Raw genomic sequence first — 13,966 nt, 5'->3', positions numbered from 1 at the left:
TTGGCACATCTTTATCTGTATACTCATTCTAGTTGCATAGATAAAATTCATGAATATACAAATAGTAGAAAGAATATGAGATGCTCATATGATGAGTATCATGAAACTCATATTTGGAATATTGTATATTCTAAACAATTCCTAGTCGATTCAGCCACCACTATGAAGGATAAAGGCCGCTCGAGTTTGAGACTAGTATTTGTGATGTAAGTACCATGTTTCATTGGTAGGGGACATTGTGATGTCCGAGCATGCAGATAGGTGCTCCTTGTAAAGTGCACTGAACAACCCTCCATAAAGGACTTTCCAAGTGGTTCTCACTTATCGAGTGGAAACGTCCTAGTTTATGGTTGTACACCATTTGTCCTTATGACACGGGACAACATTGAGACTCTATATACTAACATTGCACTTTGACTTGTTTACCGACTCTCATGCGGTCATCAGGTGGCAAGGTTGGGTGTTCTGCCGAAACAGTAGGAGTCGATGCATTGTAGTCGGTGATTCACCGCTTACCTTCGGGTATGGATATCCTATGTGATCTCATGTGTATGTAGTTTGAAATATCTGATCAGAGTGTTGGTGGTAATTATGAAAGGGGTTTCATAGATTACACCATCGATACAACTACAACTTGACACATAGTATCGATTCTTTGACAGCTCTCGATATACCAATAGTTGTCGAATCGGTGATATATGAGATGAAGGAACCATACTGTACGCTAACCATAATGGAATGGTTCTTGCAAGCACTATCATTTGATAACTAGGGAATCATGTAAGCGATGCTGCTAGGCGTTTAACATGATTAGTTGGGTACTATCAGACTTGAGTTCTGACGTTCTTATTATCAAGTAGTTGATAAGTAAGAATAGAGCAACTGGGGTATGCTCATATAAGGACATGTTTAGTCCCGAATCACATTGAGATGTGAACCCACGGCTAGTTGTATCAATGAATTATTGAGGGCCACACAAGTACTAGCTTTCTAGATCCCACTGAGAAGGAAATTAGTTCAATGTGTTGAACGGCTTATAAAGAAGTTTATAAGCACAAGAAAAATTAGAAGTATGACTTCTATAAGGGGAATGTAACTTTTAATTTGTGGAAGTGTTCCTAAATTAAAAGTTGTCCAAATAAATAATGTATTTGAAAATTGTGATTTTCATAAACATTTTTATGGACTAAATTAAATTAATTCAAGTGTTGAATTAATTAAACACTAGTGGACCTAATAGTGTCCAAATAATTAAATTAATTCAAGTGATGAATTAATTAAATAATATTAGATCTTGTAGAGCCCAATAGTAAATAATTATTCAACTAGTGAGCTTGAGTAAATTCAAGTTAGATTTAATTGATCTCAAATATGTTTGAGATATTTTTAAATAAAAATTCATGTGCTTTGTAAATGTTACATGACCAAATAATATGCATGCATAGGGNTACAATTCAGCATGTGAATCTTGTAAGACTTCGCGGGTTTTGCTCCGAAGCCGATAAGAAACTGTTGGTCTACGACTACATGGAAAATGGCTCCTTGGATACTCATCTTTTTAACTTAAAAGAAACGTCTAAGGTTTTGGATTGGACAACACGGTACCAAATCGCCTTAGGTATCGCTAGAGGGTTGTCGTATCTCCATGAGAAATGCCGGGACTGCATCATTCACTGTGATATAAAACCCGAAAATATTCTCCTGGATGCCGAACTTTGTCCCAAGGTGGCAGATTTCGGTTTGGCGAAGCTCATGGGGCGTGATTTTAGCAGGGTTCTGACAACCTTTAGAGGGACAAGAGGCTATCTCGCACCGGAGTGGATATCAGGTGTTGCCATAACGGCGAAAGCCGATGTTTACAGCTATGGAATGATGCTTTTTGAACTAGTATCTGGTAGGCGAAACTCCGAGCTTTCCGAGGGTGAAAAGTCTAAGTTTTTCCCTTCATTGGCTTACACTCTAATCGTACAAGGAGGCGACACGCTGAGCTTATTAGACCCTGCACTCTCAAGAATCGCGGAAGCCGAAGAGGTTCTAAAGATTTGCAAAATTGCTTGCTGGTGTATTCAAGAAGATGAAAATATTAGACCTTCTATAGGTCAGGTGGTTCAGATTCTGGAAGGAGTTATGGATGTTAACTTACCACCGATTCCTCGATCGCTCCAACATTTTGTTGAAACTGAAGAGAACATAATATTCTTCACCGATTCTTCCTCGGGTCAGAGCTCGAACTCGAGAAGCATCATGGCTTCAAATGCTTCCACTCGCTCCAAGGCTTCGGATGCTTCTACTCTCTCCAAGAACTCAACATCTTCCACATCTTAGTCCTGTGAGATAAGAATAATATTGTGTTTCAGTCTCAGAATTCTTCATGTAACGAAATATAGTGTGTGTTAAAAGTGTAGTCTGATGATGTTTGTAATTTAATAATTTGGGACGTTGATTTAGTTTATATACATGGTTAGAATTTTGTAAGAGAACTCCTGTGGTGGTATTGTATCTGGAATGGAAGTAAGCCTATCTTGCACTCGTTCTAGCTTGTTCTTTAATTTAAATTACCTTGGACGATCGAAAGTCATTATCTTTTTGAAGAATATATAATGTGAAAATGCACGCACTTGCTCTATTTTTTTTTTTTTTAATTACAGTGTGAAGTGGGGGTTTTTGCAGTCAATGATGTTCAAATCCTGAAGATGAGAAGATCGACTCGAGTATCTAAGAAGAATCCAAGATACAAGGATTGAACGTGTGGTCTGGGACGTATGCTTTTAGTCTTTGAAAATACTACTACACTAAATTAATTCCTATTGCCACATGGTGTATCATGTATGATCTTACATAGAGTAGGTTTCTTATGAGACGATCTCACTAATCTTTATCTGTGAAACGGGTCAACCTTACCGATATTAACAATAAAAAGTAATACTATTAGTATAAAAAGTAATATTTTTTCATGGATGACCCAAATAAGAGATCCGTCTCACACAAGTTTTTGCCTCATATATGCCCTCATTTTTTAGTAGTACAATTGCTAAGGTTTGAAGCTATTCGAATATGTTCTCACCATGTTTAAGTTTCACGTTAGACGGTTTCACATATTTATATTTTAACATAAAAAATAACATTTTTCATGGATTGGGTCAGGATGGAGATTTATTTCACAAAATTGACCTAGAAGAAGAAATTTTTATGTGTCACAATATGTTTATATTTTATAAGAGTTACGTTTATTATCATTTGTAAAGTACGTTGGACATGCAAAATTAATCAAGATAGAGTAACATGGACTCAAAATTGATTTACTTTATTATTATTATTATTATTAGAATTTATATGGGTGGAAAAATATTAATAAAACTTGATTTGAGATTTTCCATATATCTCCTTGTCATATCTGAAAATGTACATATATACAACTTTATTGTCTTTTGATTTATGTGATGAAAGGTTTATTATGTCTTCTCACAATTGAAACACATTATATTTATTTTATTTATTTTAGATATATATATTAGAGAACATTCACATATATGCCTTTTCTCTATTTAAAAATTGAGGATTTTTGGTGATATCTCGGAAAGGGTTTGTGTCATCTTTGGATTTGGGTAGGAAGGGAGGACCAAAGCTGGATTAGTCCAGAGTTAATCCCGGTAAGCCCAGATGAGACTTGGTGGAAGCCAACTTGGGTAAAGAAAGAGTAACTTGTTTAAACAACCTCAGACATGAAGCAACTTGAGAAGTAGAGGTGTCAAAATCGTTCTGTACGTGCCAACCCGACATGCTTCGACCCAGAAAAAATCAGGTTTTGGTTTGAGATTTTTGGGTTCGGGTTGGACCTGATATCTGATTCGAAAAAATAATCAGGTTCGGGTTGACCCAAATATTTGATTTTTTATAAAAAATATATAATTAATAAATATTGACTATATTTTTATATATTTTATGTTTGAAAAAATATTTATTGTATATTTATATCATAAATTTGNAAGCCAACTTTTGAGTTAAAGGCAAGCATGCCTTTGAAAAGCACTTCAGACTTGTGATATTTATTTATTTTCGAATAAATGGAACATATGCATAATATTTGTGAAATTTTAAAAGTATTTCATGATGTTAGTGACCAATTATCTTGTGTTTATTATTCTACTTCTCATTTAGTTTTAACACATTGTTGCAACATTGCATATATTTTAATGAACATATTAAATTTAATGATGATATTTTAGTTCAATGTATTTATGTCATTAAAGAAAAATGGAATTTTTTTTATAAATTCTTGAAATATTTTTATGTTCTTTTGTTTTATAACTTAAACTTAAATTAGATATTAACAAGAAATGAGAACATTATATTATGATATTTAAATCCTACTATGGAAACGATTTCAATTACTTCATTGATTTTTTTAATATTAGAACTCGTTTATATTATATTTATGATGAATATAACACCAATTATGGTAGACAAATTGTTCCACATGAACCAGAATCCACTAACACTAATAATATCACTTTTAAACTTACTAAACACAATTTTTATTAAGAGAACAGACGAAACGTCCACGAGGATCCTCAAGTTTCTGTCAAGAATTTGAGAATTATTTTATCACTAGTTTTGATTTTACTAATGCAGATGAGGACACTTTCGACATATTTTGATAGTGGCCACAAAAAGTACAGGTATATCCAATTTTTCTATATTGGCAAAATAAATTATAGGTTGTCTTGTTTTAATGGTTGTAGTGGAGCAAAATTTCAATATTGGAGGTAATACATTATATGAGAGGCGTTCTAGCTTACTGCCAAAAAAATTGGATGAACAATGTTTGCTCAATGATTGGTTGCAAGAGACTACCCGAACACAAGATGTTAAAAGTGATGAAAAAGACTAAAACAAAACTGAGAGAATATCCAGAACAACGACGTGAGGAAATATAATTTATTAAGAAAGATAGAGCCTTGAAAGAAAAAACAAAACAGAAGAAGTCTATCTCGAGATTTATTATGATACGTTATTGGTAATATAATATTTTAGGAGTCCTATTTGTGGTATTTGATTCATTGAAAACTTTTGTAGAAATAGATTTTTTAATGAGAGAAGGAAATATTTGATAAATTTTTTAAAAGTACAATTGTGTAAGCCTTTTTTTTTAATTTATCTATTTTTATTCTTTAAATGTTTATTAACAAATAATAATTTAAAAACAAAAACAAAAGAGTTGAGCCAGACCTTAACCCGAACCCGGCCTCGGACTTAGACTGAAACCTTCTAGGACGGTTACTGTTAAAGGTCGAGATTTTCTCGACCCTAACCCTGTGAATCCGACTCAAACTCGGACCAGCCCGTGGCCAGGTCTAGACATACATGTTATCTTCTAGTCAATTCCATTTCTAGGGATAGCAGCGGTGGAACTGGGATAGGGGCCAGGCTATAATATTAGTGCATATGTGTGTGCACACTAGTGTTAATTTGACTAGAGTACTTTTGTAAACAAAAAAAGTATTGTCGAAATCATTTGTGTTGTTCTCGCTCTTCCAATAAAATTAAATCGGATGAAGTATGAGTTCAGACGATCATAACATACATGAATAGAACTTATATTTAGCCAAATCTATTATTTAGTGTGCATATATAGAAAATCTAGTAAATAGGCTTGATATATAAAATGTTAGATTTTTTTTTTTTTTGCAAATAAAAATTTGATGATCTGTATATAATTTACTTCCAAATTTATGATTCCACCTCTGCATAATACAACAATTAGTTGAAACTTATTGAATTGCATTTACACTATAACAACCTACTCGTATTATCTGCAATTATTGCACTATGTTCTTCATCGCCCACCGGAATTGTTTACCATTTGATCAATAATATATTAAATCCTGCTATAAGTCATGTGATTTAATCATTATTCCATCCTAGTACTGTAGATCATGTGATTTAAATTTTACCACCCGTTACAACCTTTGTTTTTATTAATACGATAAATGTTTAATAATATTTTTATAGTCAAGATCACATGCTCGATTATAATACACCGGTGGTTGGTGCACTTGTCCAGAAAACTATCGGTAATGAAGGAATAACATTTTACTTTTATTAAAAGAGTGATCGAAATATTCGTGTGATTAAAAAAATTTAAGTTACGTCGTTGTATTTCCTTTTAACAGTTGATTTAAAATTACTCCGCCAAGCCTAAAGCATCTCCCAAAAAGTCCTAGCCCATGAAAGAAGACCAGTCATGTCCTACATGGTGATAGTAGGAAAGGTTAGCTCAAAATTTATTGCAAAATCTTAAATTCCTCAACTGTCTTGTTTACTCCATTACTGCAAGGCCTCGAGTTCTTCACTTCAATATCAATGTATGTGTGTCAAAATCAGACACGATTCACCAATTTCGACACGGTTCAACTCGAAAAAAATAAAGTTTGGTTTTGGGGTTTTGGGTCAGATATTGTTGGATCCGATAGCTGATCCGAAAAAAATGATCGGGTTGGGTTCAACTCGAGTTGACCCGAAAATTTTAATTTTTTTTTAAAAAAATACAATTAATAAATAATGCATATATTTTTATATATTTTATGTTTGAAAAAATATTTATTGTATATTTATATCATAAATTTGATAATTTAATATTTATTTTGAATATTTTTTATTTTTTAAATAATTGTTTATTTGATTTAGTAAATTTATTTTATTTTTTTTATAATTTGACTTTCAAATTTAAATCATTTATATGAGGGAGATTTTGTTATTATGTGTTTAAATTAAAATATTATTATTTTTTTGAATTTTATTTAATTTTCTTTAAAAAAATTTTTAAAAATTCTAAATTGTGATAATCGGGTTGATCAGATCGATAAGATTGATTCGGGTTCGGGTTGTGGTTTAGAGTTTTCGGGTTGGCTCGGATTCGAGTTGAACAATTTTTGAACAGTAATATTACTCAACCGGACCCAACCCATGCGAATTGACACTCTTACTTCAATCTCATCATTGCGGGTAAGAACTTTGACAGGTTCACATAATGTATATTTTATGGGGTTGGATTTTTTCATTATCACATGAAATCGAGCTCAGGTCTTCCCAAACTGTTGGGTGATTTTTATTTGTACAATTGTCCCACAAGTGAAATGATGACTTTAAGTCAAATTTTTTATCCAGTAAATATGTGAAATAGGTGGGACCCGCTAACTTTAATTGAGTTCCCCACTTGATAACTCTCCTTTCTATAAATTTTCATCAATTTGCAAATGCATTAGTAGGAAAGGAAAAGGAGAGAAAGATGGCCGAGGGAAGAGGCAGTGCAGTGAGCCTTGCGGCGGTGGTGATGGTGCTTACAGCGGTTGTTTTCAACGGCGGAGTGGCTGAAGCCGCCACATACACCGTGGGAGATGGCGGCGGTTGGTCCTTCGACGTGTCTGGCTGGCCCCAAGGCAAGCGCTTCGTTGCTGGTGATGTACTAGGTCAGCATGAAATGTACTAATAGTAGATACATATGAAGCAATTCAATTTTATATGTTTGAAGCTACTTTTGTATTTTCTAAAATATACTTTTTCATATGTTTAATGAATCCAATTTTTCATCCTCTTTCTATATTTTTTTCCTTAAAATATATAATAAATGTTAATGAAATGTTTTTATTTTTAAATAAAGAAAATATTGAAGGTGTGTATACGAACCTTCTTGATCATATTCGAGATAATGATACGTGATATTAAAAAATAGTTAAAAATTCTCTAAAAATGTAGTCATAAAATTTTCTATAATTGTAAATAAATTATAGATAGCCCAAAGCCCTCAATCTCTCAATGACATATTTGTATGCATGATTTTGCTCTCTTTCTAACTTGTCGACATTTTAGTTGTCTTATGCTCAAACCACCTTTGTATTATATTAAGATTAGAGCTGACTTATATGTACAGAACAACTAATCGTAGGACCAATTTTTGAATATTTCTTAAATGTTACCAAAATTTCTAAATATTTTTAATTTTTTATTAAAAAAAAAATCCGCATAGAATTGAAACGACAACAACCTCCTGCTAGATTTCAACTGATTAGCCAATGATATGATCAGATCTTGAAGATACACAAACAGTAATTTTAACATGTGGATCGATTTTGCAGTGTTCAACTACAATCCAAGATTCCACAATGTGGTGAAAGTGAACGGGGCCGGGTGCACAGCTCCTTCTGGGGCCAAAGTTTATCAATCAGGGAGAGATCAGATCAGACTCGTGAAGGGGCAAAACTATTTCATTTGCAGTATTCCGGGGCATTGCGAAGCTCAGATGAAGATTGCCGTGAATGCTGCGTAAAATTAATGTACATTTGTGTGTGCTAATACTTCTTCCGAGTTGTAATCTTGCGAATTTATAAATAAATTTGCTTTTTATATAATGTATTATCAAACGAACTATTTGAAAATTAGCTACGGATGAAATTTATTTATAAATAAAATTCCAAAACTTTAACCATTTAATTATACAAAACCATTTGAAATATGATGTTCTTAATTGTGTGCTTCATTCGACACTCATGAACAAATATAAAATTTTAATACTATAAGCTATTGAATTTTTTTTGGGTTAAATTACAGATGTTATTAGGTTACTTTCTACGAGTTTCAGCTTTTTGAACATGGGGTTTTAATCTGATATTAGAAACCGAGGTCTAAAGTTCAAGTCTTTTAGGTGCACAAATTAAAAAAATAAAGGGGAAATTGAGATTTTAGTCATACAACATTTTAATTTGTCAAAATTTGGTTTTATAGGATCTCTAAGTTACAAATATTAAAATAATATAAATATCATAAAAATTTATGTTTTCTTTTTTAACTAATCATTTTGTGAATTAGCTTTTAAATATATTTAATTTGTAACCACAATTACGTCACAATTTAGTGGTATGTTGGTGAAATATTTCATTCTTATTGTAATTTTCTCTCATCAACCTTTTCTTTTATCTAGTTTTTCGATCAATATTCAATCAAATGTTTAACATNTATTATTAGGATCAAGTGTTTTTCATTAGACCAAAATATATAGTTGTTAATCAAAGTACAAATTTATTTCCTTATACTTGACAACAGAGTGCACCTACTTGGATGCTAATGTGTCAGACTGTTAGGATCATTATTTTAGGAGAGTTGTGTTTCTATCTGCTAGTGTTGTATCATATCTCTTAGAAATTAGTCTTACTATTTTCTTATCGTCAATCCTGTTCCAGCAGAGACAATATTAATCGTTAAGATCTAACGTTACACTTTTACGACTCCCCAAACCAACTAGATCAAGTAGTGTACATTAGTAATTTGACACACGAGAACTTACGGAAATGTCACCCATTCCAATCTCTCTCTTACTAATTCACGGTTAACCAATAAAATATATGCTCATGCTCCGTTTAACGCTCGTACTATTGAAGCTCCCATCTACTCGTTTGATCCTAGGTGTTAAATTCTAATAATTCGGTTACCAAATAAACCGAATGAATATAAAGAGATTTAAACTAATTTTTTTAGGTTAAACAACAAAACTGAATTAACCAAACTGAATAAAGTAGTTGTTTCGGTCGGTAATCGAATTAACTAATTTATTTTTTTTAAAAAAATTATATACAATATTAGTAGTTGAGATATGAGATTTGATCATAATAAAACAAGATATACAGAAAAAAGTTAAAAATTAACAAAAAACACATACAATATTAAATATCAAAACGCTAAACAAAAACATTATAAATTATAAATAAAGCCTAATAAAATTAAAATTTAAGTATTTAATAATTTGGTTAACCGGATTTTTTTATGAAATAGAAAGTTGAATCGATTAACTGATATTTTCTAAAATCAAAACCGAATTTTTGAATTAATTCAGCTCAGATGGTTAATTTGGTTCAAACGATATAACGACCACCTCTATTGAAAGAAATAATGAACACTTTGATTTAATCAGATGTATATTATTTAAAACGAGTGCAAACACGTGGTGGAAATAAATATTTTATTATTTTTGTTGATGATAACATAAAATTATGTTATGTGTATCTTCTAACAAATAAGGATGATGCCATAGAAAAATTTGTGCTCTACAAAAGTGAAGTTAAAAATCAGCTTAACGATAAAATTAAGGTGCTATGAAGTGATCATGGAGATGAATATGTATCATCATTTGATGACTTTTGTGCTCAACACGGAATTAGACACGGAAGAACTGCACATTATTCTCTTCAACAAAACGACATTGCAGAAAGAAAGGATTGTTCTTTGAAAGAAATGATGAATAAGTTGTTGTTGAGTTCTAGTTTACCACATAATATATGGGGCGAAGCTATTTTAACAACAAATTACATTTTAAGTAAAGTGCCTAAAAAAAACTAGATAAAAATCCATATAAGTTATTAAATAAAAGAACATCTTCTTACCAATACTTGTGAGTGTGGGGTCTCTTGCCAAAATGGTAGTACCTTCACCGAAAAAGATAAAAATAGGACAAAAACTGTTGATTGCATTTTATTGGATATGCACGAAACAGTAGTGCCTATCATTTTTTGTGTATGAATCTCAAATACCTGGTATTTATCAAAATACAATAATAGAATCAAGAAATGCAACGTTCTTTGAATATATGTTTCCATGCAAATCTAAAGGAAAACCAAGTTCTTCTAAAAGATCATATGACAGGTTGACTATCGAGTTGAACACATACATAGTAAGAGAGCTAGGGTAGAAACATTTTTTGGTCCAAATTTTATTACTTTCATGTTAGAAAGTAAACCTCAAAGTTTTAAAGAACCTGTGAATGCAAACGAGGGACCTCAATAGAAAGAGACCGTTAATTCTGAAATTGAATCCATTTTGCAAAATCATACATGAGAATTAGTGGATCTTCTTCCGGGAATCAAACCACTAGGTTATAAATTGATTTTCAAGGGGAAAATGAAATCAGATGGAACAACTGAAAAATATAAAGTCATACTGGTAATCAAAGGTTATTGTTAACGAAAAAGCCTTGATTACTTTGACAATTATTCTTGGATAAAGGGAAAATAACCTCTATTCGAGTGATACATGCAATTGTCGCTTCGCGAAATCTTGAAGTACACTAAATGGATATAAAACTAGCTTTTCTAAATGGAGATCTAGACGATGAAGAGATTTACATGGAACAACTTAAACGATTTTCTGCGCCTGGATAGGAAAACAAGATTTTATAAATTGGTGTTATTTATGTCTTTAAGTAGATGATATGGTTATCATTAGGAGCAATGATAAAATGGTTAAGTCCACTAAGAAGTTATTGAACTTTAGATTTGACATGAAGAAAACGGCTTTAGTTGATATAATTATTGGAATTAAAATTCACAGAACATCAGAAGATCTTTTTCTGAGCCAGAAACATTATGTTGACAAAATTCTTGAGAAATTCAACAAAGATGATTATGAATTGGCTAAAACTCCAATGGACTCAAGTCAAAATCTATCGAAGAATCGAGGTGCGAGAGTGTCTCAATTAGAGTATTCTCGAATCATTGAATGTTTAATGTACTTAATGGGTTATAAAAGACCAGACATATCCTATGCATAAGCAAATTGAGTAGATTCACGAGTAATCGAAGAGCTGAACACTGGAAAACAATTGTGAGATTGTTGATGTAAGGTCTATAAATTTAAACGACGTAACCTGACTGCATGCAAATATAGGATATTATTAAAATGCTTAATTAAATGTTTTAAATGCATATTCATGACATGATAAGGTATTTTACACATGGTTTACTAAAATTACATAAATTAGGGATTTTTGCAACATTCGATGTTCGAACGAAGACAAAGACTAGGGACAATTTAAGGAAAATATTGTTATTAAATAATTAATTTTAATTATTTAATATATTGTGTATTTATTATGTAATTCTCGAAAATGAGTATTTTACGATATTTTCACATGACGAGCCTATTTTAAACCGGTAGTCAATTTTTAGCAAAATAGAATACTTTTTGAGGATTCGAGTAATATTTTTGAAAACGTACAGAAAAGAAATATTTTACGTGCGTGTTATTGGGCCTAATGCGCTTGTTTTAGTAGGATGTTGGGACAAGACCTCTACCTTTTAATATTTTAAAAGTCTAGGCCCATTATCCCACCATTAATTCACTTTATTCCTTACCCAAACCCTAGCCTCCTTCCCACTACTCTCGGCCGCACCTCTCATGAGAAAGCACAACAATTTTTGATCGTTTTTGCAAGGATTTTTCAAAGAAAAGTGGTCCCGTCCCTCCGGTGTTCGTCCCTCGTACTGTTTTCATCGTTTTTCAAGTTTATACACGCAAAGGCACACCCTAAGCCTTTATTTTCGCATCTTTCACATCATAGTACACCTTTTAATTGATCTTGCATTGGATCTAATAATATGAAACGGTTTACACGAGTTTTGTCATGAAAATAATGGTTTTATGTACATGTATCTCACCATTTTGGAAGAGGGCTTCCTGGATTGATACTTGAGGGTCAATCATAGCAGGTTTATCATGGATTTATGTGAAAGAAATCAGATCGGGGTCATGTTCTTGTAGGTGGCCGATCGGATCTCTTCTTTTGGCTCGGTTTTGGCCATATAAGGTTATAGGGAGGGAGCAGCGGTGTAGGTTCGTTGCAAGCCTTGGATCAGACCCTGGTCTGTCCGAGACATGGCCCAAAGGGGCTCGTGCGCAGCTGGTCGTGGTTGAGGGGGTGACCGAGGGAGCTAGATTGGTAGGGGGTTGCGTTTTGGCCTGTCCGAGTGAACCATGCACGTCCACGTGCATGGGCTGGGGGCCACGTCTAGGTCAGTCTAGGAGGGTCCAATGGTGGGCTAGGAAGGGCTGGTTAGGGTCTGGTCCGATCTGGTTCGGGGTAGGGTCGAGTTACTAGCTTAGAAGTGTAGTTAGGGTTTCGGCCGCTTTTGTGCAAGAATTCCAGCAGTTTTCCAGTAGTTTTTGAGGGTCATAAAAGGTCTGAATTAGGTTGTTTAAGGGCTGGTCATGTGTATTTAAGTCATGGTTTAAGTTTGGGAAATTTTTGTTGAGTTTCGGTATGATTCGGGTTAAAACGGGGACTCCGGTCCAAGTTTTAAAACAAATGATAGAATATAATGCTTGTGCTCGTGTTTACATCTAAGAAATGATTATAAGTATTTTTTAAGGTGTTTTACTAAGTTTGGATGGATTTGGGTTGAAATTTTAAGGTCCAGAGGTAAAATGATCAAATTAGGATTTAAATGACAAAATGGTCATCTTGCACCTGAATCGAGTTAGTAGTCCTGGCAGTGCCCTGAAAACTGAAAATACATGTTTAAAATTTTTATTTCATTTGAATATGGAACTTTTATGAAAATGATGAAAATATGTTGCATGCTTGGTGTTGGAATCAGAATTTCGAAGTTTGACAAATTGAGCGTTTGAAGATTACAGAACTGATCAACTCAACTGAACGTAATTGAACTGAAATGACTTGAACTGAAGTTGCCCGACTGACAATTAATGCGTTAAACAATTGAAGGCAACTGAACTGATTAAAGCTAACTGAAACTATGTAGCGAAGTGAACTATCAGTTAAGACTGATCAGTTACACAGTCAGTTCATCGAATCGGCTATAGAGTCAACTGATAAATCAGCTTGACACGTCATCAGTTAAAGAGCCTAGCCAACAATTGACAATTTGTACAAGAGCAGACTGCAACTTGTAGTGGGAGCACCACATATCAGTATGCCACAGTGTACGATTGTCAGAAGAATGATGACGTGTCTACTGAGAACAAATCAAAGAATATATGACATTTAAACGAATTCAATATTACCGTTGGAAGCAAAGCCTATAAATAGCCGAGATCAGCTGAGAAAAGTGATTGTAAGATCACAAGAGTTACAATTATCGAGTTAGCAAAAACAAGAACAAGCAAATCATTCTCAGTTACA

At 33.0% G+C, this 13,966-nt stretch overlaps 2 protein-coding genes across 2 annotated transcripts; both read left to right on the top strand.

The window, feature by feature from the left end:
• Positions 1 to 1,527: 1,527 nt before the first annotated feature.
• On the top strand, positions 1,528 to 2,325 carry LOC140972509 (G-type lectin S-receptor-like serine/threonine-protein kinase At2g19130). Its single transcript, XM_073434926.1, has one exon. It carries the CDS (start codon positions 1,528 to 1,530, stop codon positions 2,323 to 2,325), a length of 798 nt encoding a protein of 265 aa, XP_073291027.1.
• A 4,921-nt stretch (positions 2,326 to 7,246) lies between these two features.
• On the top strand, positions 7,247 to 8,443 carry LOC140972188 (basic blue protein-like). The gene is made up of 2 exons (XM_073434647.1): positions 7,247 to 7,469; positions 8,136 to 8,443. Exons 1-2 carry the CDS (start codon positions 7,289 to 7,291, stop codon positions 8,324 to 8,326), a joined length of 372 nt encoding a protein of 123 aa, XP_073290748.1. The 5' UTR covers positions 7,247 to 7,288; the 3' UTR covers positions 8,327 to 8,443.
• Positions 8,444 to 13,966: the final 5,523 nt, after the last annotated feature.

The sequence above is a fragment of the Primulina huaijiensis genome, chromosome 3 (genome assembly GCF_012295235.1).
Source record: "Primulina huaijiensis isolate GDHJ02 chromosome 3, ASM1229523v2, whole genome shotgun sequence".
In the NCBI taxonomy this organism is placed as follows: Eukaryota; Viridiplantae; Streptophyta; class Magnoliopsida; order Lamiales; family Gesneriaceae; genus Primulina; species Primulina huaijiensis.
Note: the sequence above shows the minus strand (reverse complement) of the source record. Positions and strands in the feature narration are given on the sequence as shown.